Raw genomic sequence first — 20,696 nt, forward strand, 5'->3', positions numbered from 1 at the left:
TATATATATATATATATATATATATATATATATTATTGTGGGCCATGGTCGGTGGCAAGAATGACCACGAGGTGGGGGAGGTTACGCCGTCTCCCACCAGACTCCCCGGAATTGTAGGCCATCGCTCCGGATAATTCCGTGAGCTGGTGGGTCGCTGAACCAACCGTGGCCGCCAATATCTCAACCGCGTAGCATATGGCGTTTGTCTGACATGTTTGTCTGAAGCCAATTTACCTAAGTTGCTTCGCGATTTAAACTACTGGGGAAGCCACGCCCTCGGAACGCCTGGTCGAACCGGATTTACTCTACCGGCCGCGGTAGATTCACACTACCGACTACCGCTTTGCCACCTACCTTTCTGGCTCATTACAGTCGAGCGGGGCCTGCCCAGGATGTCCCAGCTATGAGTGACCGATTACCGGGGATGAAACCCTGCTTATACTCAGACCCGGACCATGCTAGACCAATGTAAGAAGGGACAGAAACGGACTGGGAACATTTATAATAAATTTATTAACAGTAAAATAAAGACAAAGGCAAGACTTGACGCGAATATGCAAGCAGGGAAATATTTACAATAAGCACAAAACACTTACTCAGTTCTACTTAAAGACGGGCCCACACGCAGATACACACACAAAAAGAAAAAACCCCAGTCTTTATTTGACCCTCGCAGCCATGAAAAGACAAGCTGGGGGTCAGAGTTCGGTGGGTACCTGGTCGTCGGAGGGAAAGCGTGCTCTATCGTGCGGCACCTGCCAAAGGTCGTCGGTTTTGGTCCCAGTCGCACGTGTGGGACTCGTGGCTCGTGGCAGAGCTCATGTGGTGAATAGTCGGGGTCCACAGAACTCCTCTCCACGTAACAGCCACCGTGAAGAACGAACCAGACTGCTCACAGCCTCCGTGAACAAGAACCAGACTGCTCACAGCTACCGTGAAAACTCCTGGTCCAACCACCGTGAAAACTCCTCTCCACCGAACTCCCTGCTGAGGATGTCGTCGTAACTTTTTTGGACCTCCCTCAGCGGGGAGGGGCCTTGGTGAAACTGACGTCACTGTTCACCCCGATTGGACGGGGCTTCCATGGGTACACCCTTTCTGGGTGAGTTTCGGCCATACCAGGAAGCCCACCCACTCCACACGTGCGAACTCGCCCAAAAAGGTACTTCACAAAGATTTTTCCTCAAAATAGCGAGTCACCGGTTGGGTGGGTGAAGCACTTGTTCAGTGGTGTTGTCAGTTTGTTTGTTGGATGGTCTTAGATGGTTTGTTGGATGTTTCGTTGGATGTAAAGATTTAATAACCTACCGAAAAGGACATCGCAACGCACACCTTTGATTCTCCCACTAGATAAAAAGGAAAGCGATCTGACTACACATTTACTTGATGGGATAACTGACTTTTGGGACCTGTATGTTGAATGCAAATGGTTTCCAGATCCGTAACAATATATACATATTTATGTGGATACATATTTATTTACATACTTATTCTTACATATTTATTTATATATACATTTATATGAATAAAAAAATGTATAAATATAGTTATATATATATATATATATATATATATATATATATATATATATATATATATATATATATATATATATATATATATATATATATATATATATATACATTGTTGCGGATTCGCGCCCGCCGGCGTGCGGACGGCCACGCAACTCGAATCGCGGCACGTCGCCCACCGGACGAACAATCCAGTCGTGACCCTCTCGGACTAACGCCGGGAACTAGTCACGGGTGGACCTTTCGGTCTCACCGCGATCGTGCCAATCGGCCCCCGCGTGGGATAGGGTTGCTCGCCAAATTCGACCTACCTAAGTACCCACACGGAGGGTAGACCGGGCGATCGCACCTCGCCGCAGGTCGACTTCGGACACGGGCCACTTTAAGCGACCCGTTCCGTACTATCGGGATAACCGAGCGGTGTTATTCGTCGGCCTCGACGGTTCGATTAATTATCGGGCGTTTTAGCCCACGACCAACCCTTTACGTGAAGCAAGATGGGGATTCAATAGAGGAAAAGACGAAGCGAAGCGGGAAAACAGTTCAACAATAAGCACATTTATTTCGCGATGAACGGAAAGCACACATATACAATTACACCAAAAGCAAATGTAATAGAAGAAGAAACACAATATTACACAAAAAGCAAATGCAACAATGCAGATCTAATCGACTACCGGGCACACGGCAACACTTATACAATTTTACTTCACAGACGGCGCCGACAACACATGTACCCAAAACAAAAGAAAAAGAACCATCCTCAAGGATGAGGCGGGCCTGGGGCCGAGACCGGGTCGGGCCTACCCGTCTGATGATGAGACGCGAAGTGGCGGTGGTGCCTCAACTCCGCGGGCCTCGCGGACAGTGTCTGGTAGGGGGTGGGAAAGGGGCCCCCTTTGTCGCACTATCTCAGCGCGGGGGGAAACAGGAGGGGGTTGCTGATGCTTCGGGGAAGGAGGATATCACCCTGTCTCGGGTCCCGCGGCGAGCATCTCCTCCTCGACCTCGGTCTCTCCCTGTGCAGCTCCCGGCACCGACGCGAGCACCCCCTCGTCCGCCTTCGCCGCCGTCACCTCTCCACAGCTCCGTCTACTCGCCCTCTCCGTCTCCTCTCTTGGCTCGTCCCAACTCTTCGCTCTTGACTTCTCCCACTTCTTTCCAGCTCCACCGACGACTCTCTTGAACTCCGCACAACTCTCTTTACTGACGAACGCAGCCGTTTATACAAGCCCCGTGGCTTCGCTCTTTCACCCTTGACCCTTTGCCTCCGACCCTTCACCTCTCTAACTCGCTCCCCATTGGACCGAGGAAAAGTGGGCGTGAATGCTTTTTGATCCATGAATTTGCATATAGCGTCCTCACTCCAACGCCCTGGAGGCGGGGCCAAATCGCCCACGCCCTCCGATTGGACGGAACAAAAGTGGGCGTGAGTCGTTTTTGATCCGTTTTCTGCGGAAAGTCCGTGATGGTTTTGAATACGCTGCTCGGTGCGCGCCCTGCACGAGTCCAGTATCGGTGCCCACGAGTGGCGCGAGATGGTGTGGATGCGATGGTGGCGAGTTGTGACGGTAAAGGTCGTGGCGGTTGTGGTGAAGCGGCGTTGTGGTTGGTGGTTGTTGTTGTGAAGCGGCGTTGTGGTTGGTGGTTGTTGTTGTGAAGCGGCGTTGTGGTTGGTGGTTGTTGTTGTGAAGCGGCATTGTGGTTGGTGGTTGTTGTTGTGAAGCGGCGTTGTGGTTGGTGGTTGTTGTGTGATGGCTGTTGAGACGTGGTTGGTGGTGGTAATAATGGCGGCTGGTCCAAAATAAAGATAGTAAAAGAAAAACGGCTATCCTGAAGAGTCGCAGCCCGACTGAATGACATTTATTCCCTCGAAACAACGGGTTTGGGCCTAACTACACATATACTTACAGAGATATCTCACCTAAGGGACCTGAATGGTGGTTTGTGAATTTCGTCAACCACAACAATATATATACATATCAACACATGTATGCACACACACACACACATATATATTCTTATAAATATAGTATTTATACTAGTGTGTGTGTGTGTGTGTGTGTGTGTGTGTGTGTGTGTGTGTGTGTGTGTGTGTGTGTGTGTGTGTGTGTGTGTGTGTGTGTGTGTGTGTGTGTGTGTGTTTCAGCCTGGTGTTGGCTTAGCGGTTAGGGTGGCGGCTTGGGATCCTTGGGTCCTGAGTTCAAGCCTCGTTGGGCGCTGAATTAAAATACACCGGGAGGTTGACTCAGCCTGTCATCCTTCCGAGGTCAGCAAAATGAGCACCAGTGTACTGGTAAGGGGGACACTGCATCAGTGGCATAGCCACGTCCCAACCAATGATGCAACCAGCAGCCACAGGCTGCACTTGATAGAGAGTGTGTGTGTGTGTCTGTGTCTGTGTCTGTGTCTGTGTCTGTGTGTGTGTGTGTGTGTGTGTGTGTGTGTGTGTGTGTGTGTGTGTGTGTTTCTCCTCCATATCTCCAAATACATGAAACCAAGCAGCCTGAAACTTGCATGCAATCTAATGGAGCTCCAAGGAAGTGCAGGAGTGAAAATTGGGTGTTTGGGAGGTTGTGTGTGTGTGTGTGTGTGTGTGTGTGTGTGTGTGTGTGTGTGTGTGTGTGTGTGTGTGTGTGTGTGTGTGTGTGTGTGTGTTGTGTGTGTGTGTGTGTGTGTGTGTGTGTGTGTGTGTGTGTGGCGGGGGGGGGGTCGATTCCAGCAGATGTGACTTCCAGTTTAACGGCACACACATTGATGAATCACCATGCCTGTGAAACACTGGGATGACAGTTTATAGCTGGGTCGGGATTCGAACCAAGGATAGACAGCTAAGAGCAAGTGTGCATTCCCCTCAACTATCTTGCCATGATGTTAACAAAATGTTTCTTTTTTTTTTACTTGTATTTTGTCTATGCTGAAGTGACCGCAGCACAACGAGAGGCCATCACAGGTGAGTGGCCGCTGCACATTGTTCAAGTCTATCGACATCCAGTATTCAGTGAGAGTGTGAATACTGTAGAACACTCGCCATGCAGTTTAAGCGCTCCAGCGAAACAGTTGATAAGGAACTGTCAAGTGATTCGCAATTACCAGACCGTCATATTAAACACACACCTCCCAGAGTTGCCAAAATATCAAATATATCCAAATTGGACAAATGAACACTTTTTAGTGTTGGAACTGCTGCCAAGTTCAATTCTGGAGACTGTCAGAGTTATGGCATGTGCGGAAATGAAATAAAGCCATGAATGCTGGCATTTCTGGGGGGGGGGGGTTACATCGCAATGTATCTAGTGATTATACATCGCAATGTATCTAGTGATATCGAGATACATCGCAATGTATCTAGTGATTCGTAGGTATGATCAGGCATTCGAAAATATGAGTGAGGAAAGTGAGGGGGGGGGGAAACCCTGCAAATGTTGAAACCACGAATGTGGGGGCATTGTTTCAATGTGAAATGGGGGGATCGGTTCCATGGATTTCCCAATCCGCAGGGGAAAAATCCGCGAGTGTTTTGTCATTGTTACAATGGAGACAAGGGGGATAACGTTTTCGGTTCGCAGCGGTTCCTGGTTCAAAGGGGAAAGTTTTTAAAGTTTAAAATGATTTCGACCATGAATGCACAATTACAGTTTCAACAAAGATGCTTACAAATAAAAAAAGGACAACACCAAGTACCGTTTCAAATTTATTGAAGAATGCATCTTAAAGTCTCTTAACCATACCGTACCGCAAAACGAAAAACACAACAGCAACATCATGTACCGTTTTAATTGTTTATTAAACAAACACAGCACATGTGACTTTGCCAAAATGATGAAGATGATGATGATGATGAAGATGAGGTGTGCTGGGTGTTATAAGTTTTGAAAGTTGCTATCACCCCCTGGTCAAGCGGCTGGATGAGGGAGGTGATGTTTGGCGGCAGGAACATGACCTCAATGTTCAGGTCTGTGAGTTGGCCAGTAGCGTTGTCAAGCAGAAGGAGTACCTTCGACAAAAAGTTCTTTCCTGCCAGGTATCTCTCGACCTGAGGAACGAAACAGTTATGGATCCAGTCCATAAAAAGTTCAGACGTCAACCACGCCAACCTGTTCGCCCTTCAGTACACGGGCAGTGCCTGCTCGTTTTTGTTCTTCAGCGCACGCAGGTTCAGGGAAATGGTAAAGCATCATGGGCTTTACCATGAAGTCCCCTTCGGCATTTGCGCAGACGAGAAGGGATACCCGGTCCTTTGCGGCCTTGAAGCTGGCTGCTTCCCTCTCACGCTGTGAGATGAATGTTCTGGTCGGCATCTTTTTCCAAAACAAGCTGATCTCATCAGTGTCAAAGACCTGCTCCGGCAAGTACCCCTTCTCCTCTATGAAGCTCGCGAGTTCTGCAGGGAATGCCTTGGCCACGTCGTGGTTCGCGGAGGCACGCTACCCTACAAGCTTGACATTGCGCAAATTATATCGCACCTTGAAGTCATGGAACCACTTTCTGCTCGCTTTAAACGGGCTGGAGTTGCTGCTTTTACCTGCCACACTCGTGCTTGCACCACCCACACCAGAGAGATGGTTGTGCAGGAGTTTCGTCTTCTCCCGTGTCAGTGGTCCGCTTAGAGGCATACCCTTCTGAGTGATATCCTTGATTCTTGGGAGCCATTTTCGAAGAATGAATGGAGTGAGAGGCAAAACACATCAGAGCAACAGGATGAGAATGATGGTGAGTCGTTTGCGCATTGTTTGTGGGGGAGTTTTAGGGGTGATGCTGTATTTACCAGCTGATAAGAGATGTGGTGAGCAATGTCATTGTGTAATTAGTCTGTATGTAGCTAGTTGTTAATTACACAAATAGATATGCAGAATGTTTCCATTCTTTAACTCACAGGACATGACATCTTTCTGACCTGCAGGTAGATTATGTGGAGAGTTTGTAAAATGTAACAGCTCAGATGGTGTTTTTTGTAGCAAGATGGTGATTTACACGGAGATGCGCTGAATGTTTCCATTGAGTAATGTCCATATGTGGAGACCTGGTAATTACTGGATACATCAATAGATGCTGTTAGTGTTTTCATTCTGCAAGTAACCTTCGGGGAATGACATGTTACACTGGTGAGACATCCTGTAAAACTATGTTTATGCCGTGAAACTACAATACAGTACGTACAGTACCGTCTGTTTAAAGTACATATGGTGAGATGTCCTGCAAAACTATGTTTATCTCACGAAGATACAATACATGTCGTGGAAGCAGGTCATGTTCACAGCTTGTGGAAGATGTTTTTTGTGTATGTACAGTACTGTACTGTACATACATCCAGCTGCTTTCTGTGTGGCTCGTGGAAGACATGTTTTAGAACTATTATGCTCATGGCTCGTGAAACCCCCCCAAAACGCGAATACATGGGGCAATTTCCCACGAATGTAGGAGCATACTGCAAATTATCAACCACGAATACGCAGAACCCACAAATGTTGGAACCGTGAATGTCAGGGTCCGGGTGTACTTCAAAAAACTTTGCACCCCGTAAGTTAAATATATGGACAAACAATTGGATCCAATATTTATTAATAACGGTTGGTTTCAAGGAATTTTAAATTTGTGAAGTGAAGTGTATTCGATGCTTTCAAATTCAACAGTGAATGACAGAAGTCAGTCAAGGCAGGTTCTCCCCTCCTCTCAAGACAAGCCAAGGCAGAAATAAGTCACTAAAATTCCTTTCATCCCTCACCTCCCCTTCTCCCCTGTGCACGATCCTCTCCTGCTCCCCGAGAGAGAAAGAGAGAGAAGTTGCGAGAGAGCGAGAGAAAGAAAGGGGAGAATTGAGATCTTCAAATCACATTTTACATTAAGTGGAATTACACATTGCAAGCTAGATTTCACATGTGCATGGACATGTATTCACATATTATGGGAAGAAAATAAATTGTGTAGATTACATAATTTCTGCATCTGACGAACTGCCAGTACCAATTTTGTAAAACTCTATGTGCAGCATCTAACTCAAGATGTCCAAGTGTCACACATGTAAATATACCACCCTTATTTTCAGCATATGCCTGTGGGTTTCCCACGGGTGCCCCACGATGCTATACTGTAAATGTCGATTTGTCTGTCTGTGTGTTACATGTACATTCCTTCACCTCTGGCCAGATTTTGACCAAATTTGTCAGAGGCAACAGGTTGTACTGGCCAGGTTTAAGTGGGGTCAGTGGCTCCTTCTGCCTTAAAATTTAAACCCCCAGGAAAAATGATGGGGCATACTTCCTCACTGTTGCAGTTGGTTTGAATAGCGCCACCTTTGATGGGAGAACAGAACAAAGAAAGAGCTGCAGCATATGCGCCACCTTTGGTGGTAGCCCGTACGACACCTTCGTTTATCTTCATAACCCTTTATCTTTACTACAATTCATGGACAGATGTTTGTGTGTGCTTGTTTGTCTCGCTTCTCTTCCTACAATTCTTGGCAGATTACATCCAGATTTGCGACATCGAATCAGCATGACTCCAATTAATGTATCGGGGTGTTTTTATCTTTGCCAGTGCTCTTCGGGGACACACAAATTCTCTATGTAATTGTGTATCGTGTAGTGCCGCCTGCAGGTAGGTGAGGGTATTACATGTTCCTACCATTTACAGTGCAGTATTCCAGTCCCCATATTGTGCAGTGCAGTGAGGTGTTTTGAATTACAAGTTTTGGGTATATTTTTGCTTCATACATGTAACCTGGGGTATTTTTTTTTTGCCTCCACAGAGTTGTCAGTTGGAATTTTTTTATTGCTCTGTAGTGCCTAAGCCTTTGTCACTATCAGAAAAGGTAATATTAAATGGACCCTGACCCCATTCTTTAGTAGGTATAGGGAAGTGTTTTAGGCCCACACACACACACACACAAAAAAAACAATTCCATTTCTTCACAATGCCATCAGGATTAGAACAGCACCAGCCAATGCTAGGAACCCCTGCTAGTTATTAATAAACCTAAATTTAACATCTTCAAATTAAATAAGCTGTACTGACTCACTTGGACCTTTGAAAACAAAAGCAAAAATATAAAGTAGAGGAGACAAAGGTACAAAATTACTGTTTATTACAAGTAATATATTAAAAAAAAACAAAAAAAACAATTGGATTCTACAATTAATAAATAACCATTTCTGATAACCAACCTTCATCTCAGTTTTAAGGTACAAACACTGCAGCTTCTTTGGCTTTTAGATGTATTAAAAATTCCTGAAAATGTTAGCATAGTGCAATTATCATTTCACAATTCCATGTGTCGGCTCATTTGACCTATTATACTGAGAAGATTGATTTGGAGAATGAAACCACATTGTAAAAAGAAAAAAAAAATTTCTTCAAAGTAAAAGTATTTGAGCTACTTTGCACCCCAAGGTTCGAAAGCATGGGCCGAGACAAGGATAGTGATTGTGAGTGCAGAATTGCTTCACCATAGCTGCTAAATACTCAAGCTTGTTTCACACCACTAATTATGGTGTGCATTTCAGCATTTTTTTGCTGCACAAAGCCCTTGGTAGTGAAACTGACAGTGACCGGCGAGTTATTGCAGCTCTGAGGCATGGTCATGGGACATCCCGAGTCCAAATACACTGGAAAATGTTGCAAAACTACCTGCTCCAGATGTGTCCGAGAACACTGGAGCTTGTGTAGAAACTGTAGTGTCCAAGCTTAATAGCACCACTCTTGGCCTTTGGCCCATTGTCCCTTCTGTCCCTCCTCTCCCTCCCAGCTTGGCCACCAGAATGCAGAGCAACCACGACCTCCACTCAGCACTTAAGGATCCATTTCTAAAGCCACCACAGACCTGCATTTGAAGGCTTTTTGGCCTTGGAGAGAAGGGTAAGCTTACTCCTCACAGCTCAACCGATAGCAAAACCTTGCAGGTAATGTTTTCACCGATCTGTTATTGTCTGTTGCTTCATACAACAGTCTCTAATCCGAGCAAGCGGTGGTTGAGAATACGTGGGCTCACACCGGAGTTCAAGTCTTCCTCAAACTGCAGTAGTTGTCCCATGAAATTTAGGTTGGGTGAGATGATGGGCCGTTTGGACTTGACAAAGGTGTACGCATCGGCCATAGTCATGCGCGTGTGCTTCATAAGGTAGGCAATGATGATGGTGGCAGAGCGTGAAACACCCGCCTGACAGTGCACAAGGAGACCCTGGCCACTCTGGTGGGCTTCCTCTGTAAAGAAAGCAAGGGGGTGGGGGTGTTTAATCTTGACTAAAAGTTCAGAATCCAATATCCAACTAAAAACCCAGGTAACACAGGGCTATTAGACATTAAAGGAGAAAACAAGCAAATCTTTTCACATGCACACCACGTTAAATAATGTGCGTATATAAAAATTATGCAACCATTCTTGGACTGCTATTATAAAGAAATAAATAAAAACGTACTTTTGACAATCCAATAAATAACGAGGTAAACTCTACTCGAAACACATTTGTTTCCTCAAAAAATAACAATATGGATTGTAGACCTGGAAAAGGACCGAACATAGTTGCCAAATCTATGTTCAGCACAAGCAGAAAGTTTGTGCGTTCAGGATCAAACAACTGATATGGAGTTGAAATGACTACATTTTAATGAAGGACCTTTGTAGTTTGAGAACAAATTCAGTACAATGGCGCATTGCTTATTGTGTGCCGAATCGAGGCCGAGGAACAATTTGCGCGACCCGCATGTTGCAAACACTAATTGCAGGTATGTTAACATACACAGATTAGTGATCGACCTAATTTATCTGAATTCAAATTTGCTTTACCCAATAGTTTAATCAAAAAATGTTCAATACCAAATTTTTTCAAAATATATAGATTTTTTTTTGCCTTTATTTAGCAAATTTTGAAAGCACCAGTGTAACCCTTTCAATGTGCACTCACGAGTTAGCCTGCAAAGGTATTCATTTCTTACAGGCCAAGACTAACAAAAATAAATAAATTAATAATAATAATAATAATAATAAAAAGAGCTAAAAGGTTGTAAGTGGAAAGTCAATGCTTTCACTAAAGTAGTGTCACATGAATTGGTGTGCAATGACAAATTGGTGCACGCTCTCGCAATCTTACCGATGAACTCACACGCTTCCTCAAAATACTGCCGCAGGTTCTGCTTGCTGCTGTCCGTAGCTGGCAGGCGTTTGTAGCGCAAAATGCCATGCTCGTAGTGAAACAGCGGCAGATGCACCGTGACATTCAGTACATAACCCACGTTTAGGCTCTGCAGGTGTGACAGTTCTTGCGCATCTCGCTCATTGCCCAGGAACAGGAACGGCAGCACGGATGTAATTTCTGCATTCTCGATGTCTGGAGTGCTCCTGCCAGGCTCGCCGAACCGGCTCTGACAAGGTTGCAGCTCTAATGGGATGTGGAGCGAGCTGGTGCAGAGCTTCTCGTGTTGCCGTCTGAAGCTGCTGAAACCACCTGCTTGTGGAAACATCATATGCAGTGGTTAGTGGTGGTTGTAAAAAGAAAAATGATGCAACACCAACACCTTTATACTTTACACTGCACAAGATGACATTCGTTGAAAGTTGGAAGTTCCGATGATTCACAGGATCAACACGACACCATGGAAAACAAATAAATTAAATGTTTATGCAGTATGAATACAAATTGACATATCAAGGTATTTAAAATGGTCTTGCTGAAATTATCACTTTTGTTGGGTCTTACGCAATTCCTTTTCTTCTTTAACTGCCACAATTATTCTCACGTTCTTATGGGGTTGGCCGGGGAAGCAAGGCCTAAATCTTTCACGAACCGGCTGGCCAGGCCTGACATTCGATGAAAGTTAGGGCTGGAATTAGGACAAGGTGCTGGCGATAGCTCGCCTACTCTTTGCAAAGGACACCGTGGGACCTTTGACATCCACCAATTAATGCCAGCAGATAGGACACCACCTCGTTTAATGTTAATCTGAGAGACGGACTGACGAACGAAACACCAGGATGACCGTTGAAAGCTGGACCGAGATTCAAACCCAGGTGAGACGGCTTAGAGGTGAGGAGGCAGCGTCTTGTGCACATTTCATTGAATTTCTCCAAGTAGTTAGGTCTGACTCCAAATAGGAACTACTTGCTTTATTTGCATAAAAAGGCATAGGTAGCAAAACCAACACTTTCTTCCCCACACTGGCACGGCCAATGGCTTCAATTTGTTAGAGCGAGAGCTTCGACTCTCAAAAATGAGGTAAAATTCCGATAAGGACGCAAAATTGCAGAGCGTGAAAGCGATGAAAAATGACAATCTTCCAAGCACAGCAACAGACCTCGTGGACAAAGGGACATCAATGTTATACCACTCGAGTATTGTACTACATGGGGTGCCGTTTAATTTTGCCGATGTCGTCGGTGCACGTAACCGACAACAGAGCCGTTGTATACGAGACCTAAATAGCAACCTTCGGCTGAGTAACTACCCGATGCAAAGTGGTGAACGAGCTGGAGAACGTTTCACAAAACCAGCGATGTTGCTTCACGAGCTTGGAGAGGTTGCCGTGTTGACCCTGTTGCATTTTCAAGGTTTCAACGTCAGCAACACGTTCCATTTAGTCCTTCTCCCACGCCCTGACCCAGCACTCATCAGTACACTTGCCACGTTTCACCGCAGCTCAAAATATGAGGGCGGATGGAGCTCAGAGATGACGACACAGCTACCACATCATGGTAGCTGTCATAGCCAGTGGTAAACCAAGGGCATGGCCCCTCTGCCCCTACCTTGACAGTGGTACATGGAAGTATCGGCTTACGGTCTCCCTACCTAAATGAGGTACACCAACCGAGCTGATGGGACACTGCACATCCAGTAGTACGCACATCCAATGTACACACACGCGAGGAATATTGGTGCAGGAGGAGCCCATTCAGCCCATCATGCCTGTGCTGCACCAACCCCAGTATCCATCAACCATCCACACAAGTCCAGCAAACACCCCCAATACATCCAGGTACCTAGGTAATACCAATTTAAACCTGCCCACAACCTCCACTACATTAACCACTCTCCAACCTCACTCATCTTATTTACCTTCAAGCTATGGCCCCTGGTCCTCCACTGCATGGACAGCAGTACACATCAACAAGTGGGCTTGCGAACATTTACACAAGGCGGCAATAATGTCAATGATGATGAAAAGCAGAATTGCTCAACTCCCACTCTCGTCACATGGGATTACCAAACAATGCTCAGCAACGACCAAGGACAGCGGATTTCATGACATCAGAATGACAAATCGAGATAGCAGGGAATACATCATGGTTACAAATTTAAAATAAATAAAAACTACTCAGGCCATTATTAAACCACTACCCATAAGAGATGATTGGTCACGTGATATCAAGGCTTGACCAACCAGACAGTTTTCCTTCAATCAGATCAACCGTGAAGTACACGCTGGGTATGACCCTTTGGGTCTGAGTACCCCGATCACGTGTCCATCGATCCAAGCGTAACTAATCAGTTAAACAAGCAGCAGGCATTGGACGTGATCAACTTTCATGGGGGTCGAGGTGGGGGGGAAAGCCCAGACCACCTTACCCTTGAGAATTATCGGGTCTTTTCCATCCCTACGCAGAGACTCGAGCACGGTCCCGACGGGTTGTCCAGAGGGTCGCGCCCCTTCGCCCCCTCCACACTCATCGTACACGATGACGTCCTGTCCGTGCGTCCGCCACGACTCCCCTCGTCCAGACAGTAACTCCAGCACGGACACCTTGCCCTGCTGGATTCGCCGCCGGCTCAACTTGTCCGTGCAGTTGACGTGCACTGCTCCCTGGATGTGTACACGGTTGTACTCCAGGAAGGGTCTGCAGTCCACGAGCATCACCCCGGGTTGTTCTGACATCATGAGCCTACGGGCCAATTCGTTGGGCCAAATGCTGCGAAAGTCCCCTTGAAAGGTCGACTCCCCGGCAGATCGACAGGAACCACCCCCGACGGTCTGCAGCGTTTGGTTCAAGTGCTGGCAAGGGGCACAACCCCCGAAGTTCAGTCCGCTACCTCCGGCACGGCCCTGCCCCGAACACGGATACATGGACTCCGTGGAGTCGACAGAGTGCAGGGCACGACCCGCCGTGCTACTCGAACCGCCGACACTCGAACTGTCCGAACAGACCGCTCCACGGGCCCTCTCCTCGTAGCTCAGCAGCGCCGTGCAGCACGCACTGCTGCTGCAGCCGCACGACAGTGACCTCACAGGGCCCGACTTGGACCCCGTGCCAGGCATGGTGGCGCAGCCCGGAGGGGAGATGTACGCGATGAGGTCGAGCGAACTGCTCTTCTTCTTCCTCCCAGGGCAGAGACCCAGATCCTGCGGGCGGACGGGCCGCTGATGGTGCTGCTGCTGCAGAGCCGCCGTGAAACGCGCTTCTAATGGCGAGGGCGGCATGGGGACGGATCGACTATAACCACCGGCTGTCCGGCCACGAAGACGGGTCCCGCTTTACTAGGAACGCGCTTCCCACACAGAAGGACCTTAATTTGTCTCTACACACTTTTTGCAGCACGATCTCTCCCTCACTCGTACTCTCCAATAATAATTTACCTCTTTATATGAATTACACGTGGTGACCGTTTTACCTGTCACATAACCGGATCACTACAGACCTTCTCTCACGGAACTTGGCCGCTCTCGCTATTTAAACCATGAGCCGCCCCGGCCGGTCTATTCTTAGCGATGACATCACCGCCGTCCAATCATATCGCGGCATGACGGTCCCGCATGTGACGTCAGTTCGTGGGACACGTGACTCGTTACGCACGGTGACTGTGGTGCACTTGCGGAAGTCGTGCTTTCGATATGATCGACGAGAACAAGAATTTTACAAAAAAAAAATTCTTATTTCGCAAACTGAGGGAATAGATTTGAACGTTTTTGTGTTTTTGCTTCTTTGTTTGTTTATTCCACCTTTTTTATTTTGTAATACGATCGATGTATTTTGCAATACGATCGATGTATTTTGTAATACTATCGATGTAATAATTTCGTTTTATCCCCGATCTGAATGAATCGATCGATTGGCCACGTGTTTATCGAGGAATTCGTTGTATCAGTGCAATCCCGTCCATTACGTGAGTAAATCCGTTTGAAGTGGTGCGTTTCGTGTCGTGGAGTAAACGTTGCAAAGAAGACACAGGTAAGGGTGTGCTGCACAACTTGAGGACACACACATGGCCACACACACACGGCCACACACACACGGCCACACACACACACACGGCCACACACACACACACACACACACACACACACGGCCCCACACACACACACACACACGGCCCCACACACACACACACACACACACACACACACACACACACACACACACACACACACACACGGCCACACACACACACACACACACACACACACACACGGCCCCACACACACACACACACACACACACACACACACACACACACACACACACACACACACACACGGACATTTAGTGGAGGGTCCTATATGAGTTCTGTGCCGTGGCCTGCTGGTTTAGAAACACATTGGAGAACGTCTTCAAGTTCACAATTAGGAGTGTGAGCAGGTGAGACAGCCGTTTTAACGTTATCAATGATGACGTGCTGAGTATCATTGCGTGAGTGATAAGCTCCGATGAGTGGCTCAAGTAGATAGGACTTTATACATTAGAAAGGATCTGATTAGGGTGAGGGTGTCAACCCTTCGTCAGAAGAAAACAGCATTCTCTTGTGTAGTTTGAGTTGTGATGGACTGATGGTGATGTCTGTGCTTTCGTCAGAAGGTGAATGTACTGTTGGTGTTTGTTTTCATTTCACATCCGACTACCCGCTTCACACCGCACCCAACCCCTTACCCGATATTTATATATACATATATATATATATATACATATATATATATATATATATATATATATATATATACATATATATATATATATACATATATATATATATATATATATATATATATATATAGAAAAGCTTTCCAACGACTGAATGACTGACTCACTGACTAATATATTAAATATGGGGACCTTCTGGGTGACGAAGAAAGTTGAAATTTTTGGTGTTGATGGACATCGAAGCCGGGACACAGGAAAATAATCACAATCATCGTACAGCATCGACAAATTAAAATAAAAAATAAATGAAAAAATGCAGGTGCATGACCCAAGACAATGGGGAAGTACAGTAATTTTGTGTGCCGACGGCCATCAATGCCGATACACAGAAAAATCCCAGAATTGTCATACAACATTCATACATGGAAATATCAATAAATGAAAATATACAAATGACAAAAACGCAGCTGAGCAACCTGGGACAATGGTGAAGCACGGTAATTTTGTGTACCACTAGACATCAAAGCAGGTACACCAAGAAAGATCACAGAACCGTTGGAAAGTGTCCATAAATGCAAGTGAGCGACCTGAAACAAGTGGGAAGCATGGTTATTTGGCATGCCGAATGACATCGAAGCTGATACACCGGGGGAAAAAACTACAGAACCGTTGGAAAGCATGCAAAAATTAATATATCAACAAATGAAGATAAATACAAGTCTGAAGACGACGATGGTTCACGAGCGGTATTTGACGATGTAGATTGTTTCAGAAGTCAAGGATGAGACGATGTGATAATGTTTGACCAAGTTATAAAAATGATCAACATGATGTTGTATGAGTGACAGGTTATTAGCTGCAAAATGTCGAAAACCCGGTTTCGTTCAACAACTTTCAAAATTTGACCTTTGCATAACCTTTAAATGTCACAAAACAATGTTGTGGACATTAAAATAAGGAAACAGGATACGTGCTATCGCATATTGGAGTTATTTCGTCGAAGAAGGTCAAATACCCGGTTCGATTCCCACAACTTTGAAAATTTGACCTTTGTGAACTTTGAAGGTCCAAGGTCAAGGATTATGACCTTTGGTGCAAAACTTCCTCGAGAACATTCCAGGAACAATATAACGTCATATAGGCTATATGGCATTTCGCATTCCTCGGATTATCCAGACTTTGATGAAATCAGCGTAAAAACAAACTTGAAGGGGGCGCCACGGGCAAGGTGTTCGAGATAGAGCAAAATGGTTTCAAGACGTTTGGTGGGGAATGACCTCAAGATTATGCATAAAAATATTGTCATCCTAGCTCACAAAGTTTGGGCGGTCGTATGATTTTTATGTCAAAATTAGCAATTTTCTAAGTTCGTGACCTTGTGACCTTGACCTTGGAACGAAAATGAAAAATTGAGCTCTGTGTGGCTATGCAGGTGCCATTGGGCTAACCAAATACCGAAACCCCTGTCAGATTCGACAAACCCCTAGGAGAAGATGCAAATTAAAATCGGCTACCCCCAAAAAACATGTTTTTTGGGCGTGGCTCCTTCCATAATGGGCGCACCACGCCCATTCTCAAGAAAACACAACTAGATCATGATATAAACCTCCCACCCAAATTTTATCAGGATCGAATCAAAACCCACGGAGCTATGCTCGGGACAGACAGACAGACAGACAGACAAGCCGGTAGGCGGACATGGGTAGTCGACTACCCAATAGAACCTGATGCGATGGGCCCGTTCGATGGGGAATGACCTGAGGATTAAGCACAAGAAAATTCATGACTCTAGCTTCAAGGGTTAATGCTGCAGAGTTTTTTTTCGTTAAAATACCCCCACATTTAGAGGTTTTTCGGCCGTTGCTAGGCAACGGAGGGGTCCATAGCAACGGTTCTTTCTCACACATAACTAGGACATACCATGAACCTACCATTCCAGTTTCATGTATATCTGACTCATAGTCTCTGAGATATAACGAACTTCGTTTTTTTATTGTTTTCGACCAGGGTTCATTCAAAGTCTATCTTCTCCGACAGTTTTCATCAGATCCGGCTGGAAATTTTTCACAATATGGCTGAATGTACTGCCCACAGTAGCTCGTGGCCTGATTTTTGATTTTCGAAAAAATAATTTTTTTAATTATTTTTCAAAAATTTCAAAGCCCCGTTGCTAGGCAACGGTGGTGTCCATAGCAACGGTTCTCATTTGCACACAACTAGGTCATGGTATGAACCTACCAACCAAGTTTCATCAAAATCGCCATTGTATTAACGGAGCACTGGACCGAACAGAGGGACAGACAGACAGAGAAGCCGGTAGGCGGACATGGGTAGTCGACTACCCAATAGAACCTGACGCGATGGGCCCGTTCGATGGGGAATGACCTGAGGATTAAGCACAAGAAAATTCATGATTCCAGCTTCAAGGGTTAATGCTGCAGATTGTTTTCTCGTTAAATACCCCCACATTTAGAGGTTTTTCGGCCGTTGCTTGGCAACGGAGGGGTCCATAGCAACGGTTCTCTCTCACACATAACTATGACATACCAAGAACCTACCATACCAGTTTCATGTATATCTGACTCTTCATCTCTGAGATACAACGAACTTCGTTATTTTTTATTGTTTTCGACCAGGGTTCATTCAAAGTCGAACTTCTCCGACAGTTTTCATAGGATCCGGCTGGAAATTTTTGACAATATGGCTGAATGTACTGCCCACAGTCGCTCATGGCGCGATTTTTGATTTTCAAAAAAAATAACTTTTTTATGATTTTTCAAAAATTTCAAAGTCCCGTTGCTAGGCAACGGTGGTGTCTATAGCATCGGTTCTCATTTGCACACAACGAGGTCATGGTACGAACCTACCAACCATGTTTCATCGAAATTGCCATTGTATTAACGGAGCACTGGACCGAACAGAGGGACAGACAGACAAACATATCGACGGAAATACTGATAATAAGGGTAGAAAGAAAAAAAAAATCTCAAAAAAATTATTTTTGAGATTTTTTTTTTCTTCACTAGATCGACTACCGGACAGACAGACAGACAGACAGACACCAATAACGAATATCGTGGTCACTTATTTTTTCGTGAAAATATTTTTTCGTGAACCAATAAACATGCAGGTGAGTGACCCGAGACAATGCAGAATCACGGTTCATTATTGCTTACAATGTGTGAGCACTCCCCGCTAATATACATATTTTCTGTATATGTATATATATGTATATGTATATATATATGTATATATATATATATATATATATATATATATATATATATATATATATATTGTTGTGGTTCTCGGAACCGCATGCATACAAGAGATAGGTCTCCCCAGACAGTTATGCCATTATTATACGTGTAGATCGTCCCCTTCCTTTTGTTTGGTGGGACAACAGGGAGTGCGTTGCGATGATCTAATAGTTAGGGTTGCTAAATCATTTTATTTTCATCCCTGCTCTTATTCTTTTCTTTCCTGGGATAAATCTGTCACGTGCACTTTCACAGTAAGGTGGGCAAACTGTCGCGCCGCCGTGAAGGATCCGCTGTATCCGGAGTCTCGTTCCCGGGCGAGCCTGAAACCCGGCATGTGCGGCGAGTGATGTGCGCTCGGTGCTGGACTGTGGATTTGAGCTTCCAATAAGCTGGGGAGAATTGCCGATTGCATTGGAAAGGCATGTGAACAAATACCTCTTAAGAGGCTGCACGATTGGTGTTTTTCACAGCACAACGCCCACGCTGCTCGAAACACGTGCTTTCCCCTCGTCTCGTCTACCACAGCGTGTAGCACGACGATCCACGGTACCCTCTGCCCTGCTTGCTCCCTCGTCTCGTTTACCACAGCATACCTTCCTTCACCTGACATGATGTGTGGTCCACGATGACCCGAGATCTCAGAGCGAACACCCCCGGGATCCGCAAGCAGCTCCGAAGGAGGATAGGTGGTCGGCCCGGAAGACTGCGGGTCCATGGTCGGTTCACCCGAGGACAAGGGGTCCAGACCCCATGAAGATTTGCTTGTGATTTGCATGCCGATTTCGGTGAGGGCAATTCATGTCATCTTATGGAGTCGGAGTGCAATATTCCCGCTGTTTGGAATGGCCTTTCCGGAAACGAAGTGAGGCGTTTTCTGGCCAAAGCTGGTCGGCCACATGAGTGGTGGGGGGCCAATCGAAGCGCCCGATTCGGGTGATGACGTTGGATTCGGCATGGCCCCTCCCCCCGAGCTTTGAACCCTATAAAAGACTGAGAAATTCCTCCGTCTTGTGTGTTTGTGTGTTTTCACGCTGTGTGTTCCTGTTCTCATCTCCACTTTCTCGTCTCTGCCTTCTCGTCTCCGCCCACGCCTCGCCTCGTCCACCCGCCTGCCTGGTCCTGCCCACTACTCCACCCTCGCACTCTGGACTCCGCCCTTCTCCACTCAAGCTCCTCGTTCAGAACACAGTCCCCACACGTGTGGCTGGGGCCAGAGACAACGCGACTAATGTCGGGTACCGCACCACAGAGTTAAATCGTTATTGGTGTCTGTCTGTCTGTTGGGTAGTCGATCGAGTCGAGGAAAAAAAAATGTCAAAAAAATTTTTTTTGAGATTTTTTTTTTCTTTCTCCCCTTATTATCAGTATTTCCATCGATATGTTTGTCTGTCTGTCCCTCTGTTCGTTCCAGTGCTCTGTTAATACAATGGCGATTTTGATGAAACTTGTTTGGTAGGTTCGTACCATGACCTAGTTGTGTGCAAATGAGAACCGTTGCTATGGACACCACCGTTGCCTAGCAACGGGACTTTGAAATTTTTGAAAAATCATCAAAAATTAATTTTTCAGAAAATCAAAAATCGGGCCACGAGCGATAATCAAACCACACCCCCCCCAAAACTAATTGGTGGCACGACGTGCCATCGGGCGCCCAGGTACCGAGAGCATAACCTCAACTCCCCTCCCTCCCTGGTTGAGAAACCGGTAATTAAACCACACCCCCCCTCCCCCCGAAACGTATTGTTGGCGCGACGTGCCATTGGGCGCCCAGGTACCGTGAGCATAACCTCAACTCCCCTCACTCCCTGGTTGGAAAAGTCCCTTCTCATCGGGGTTTCTTTTTCTATGTGTATGTCTGAGTGTGCTGGAGCCTGTCTGTTAAGCAAGTCTGAAGAAGAACATTATTGTTATTAATTTCGCGTCAAGTCTGCTCTGTGTCTGCTTTCGTAAGTTGCTTGTATTGTTGTCGCACCACACCTCTCTCCCCTATCCCTGCACAACATACCCCAATAAATATTTACTGTGCCACATACCTTTCCTCGCCTGCTTGTTAATAAATTA

At 45.9% G+C, this 20,696-nt stretch overlaps 1 protein-coding gene and 1 long non-coding RNA gene across 2 annotated transcripts in view; one reads left to right on the forward strand and one right to left on the reverse strand.

Annotated features, from left to right (window-relative positions):
• Positions 1-8,599: 8,599 nt before the first annotated feature.
• DUSP10 (dual specificity phosphatase 10) lies at positions 8,600-14,149 on the reverse strand. The gene is made up of 3 exons (XM_085887354.1): positions 13,088-14,149; positions 10,619-10,972; positions 8,600-9,731 (listed from the first exon to the last, which is right to left on the reverse strand). Exons 1-3 carry the CDS (start codon positions 13,935-13,937, stop codon positions 9,466-9,468), a joined length of 1,470 nt encoding a protein of 489 aa, XP_085743480.1. The 5' UTR covers positions 13,938-14,149; the 3' UTR covers positions 8,600-9,465.
• Positions 14,150-14,252: 103 nt separating this feature from the next.
• The window catches only part of LOC147022613 (uncharacterized), a 121,081-nt gene continuing 114,637 nt past the window's right edge, over positions 14,253-20,696 (forward strand). The window contains exon 1 of the long non-coding RNA XR_015059815.1: positions 14,253-14,685. This is a non-coding gene — a long non-coding RNA (uncharacterized LOC147022613). The remainder of the gene's footprint in view (positions 14,686-20,696) is intronic.

This window comes from Eptatretus burgeri, chromosome 7 (genome assembly GCF_056783735.1).
Source record: "Eptatretus burgeri isolate ZD-2024b chromosome 7, Ebu_testis_v1, whole genome shotgun sequence".
NCBI lineage: Eukaryota > Metazoa > Chordata > Myxini > Myxiniformes > Myxinidae > Eptatretus > Eptatretus burgeri.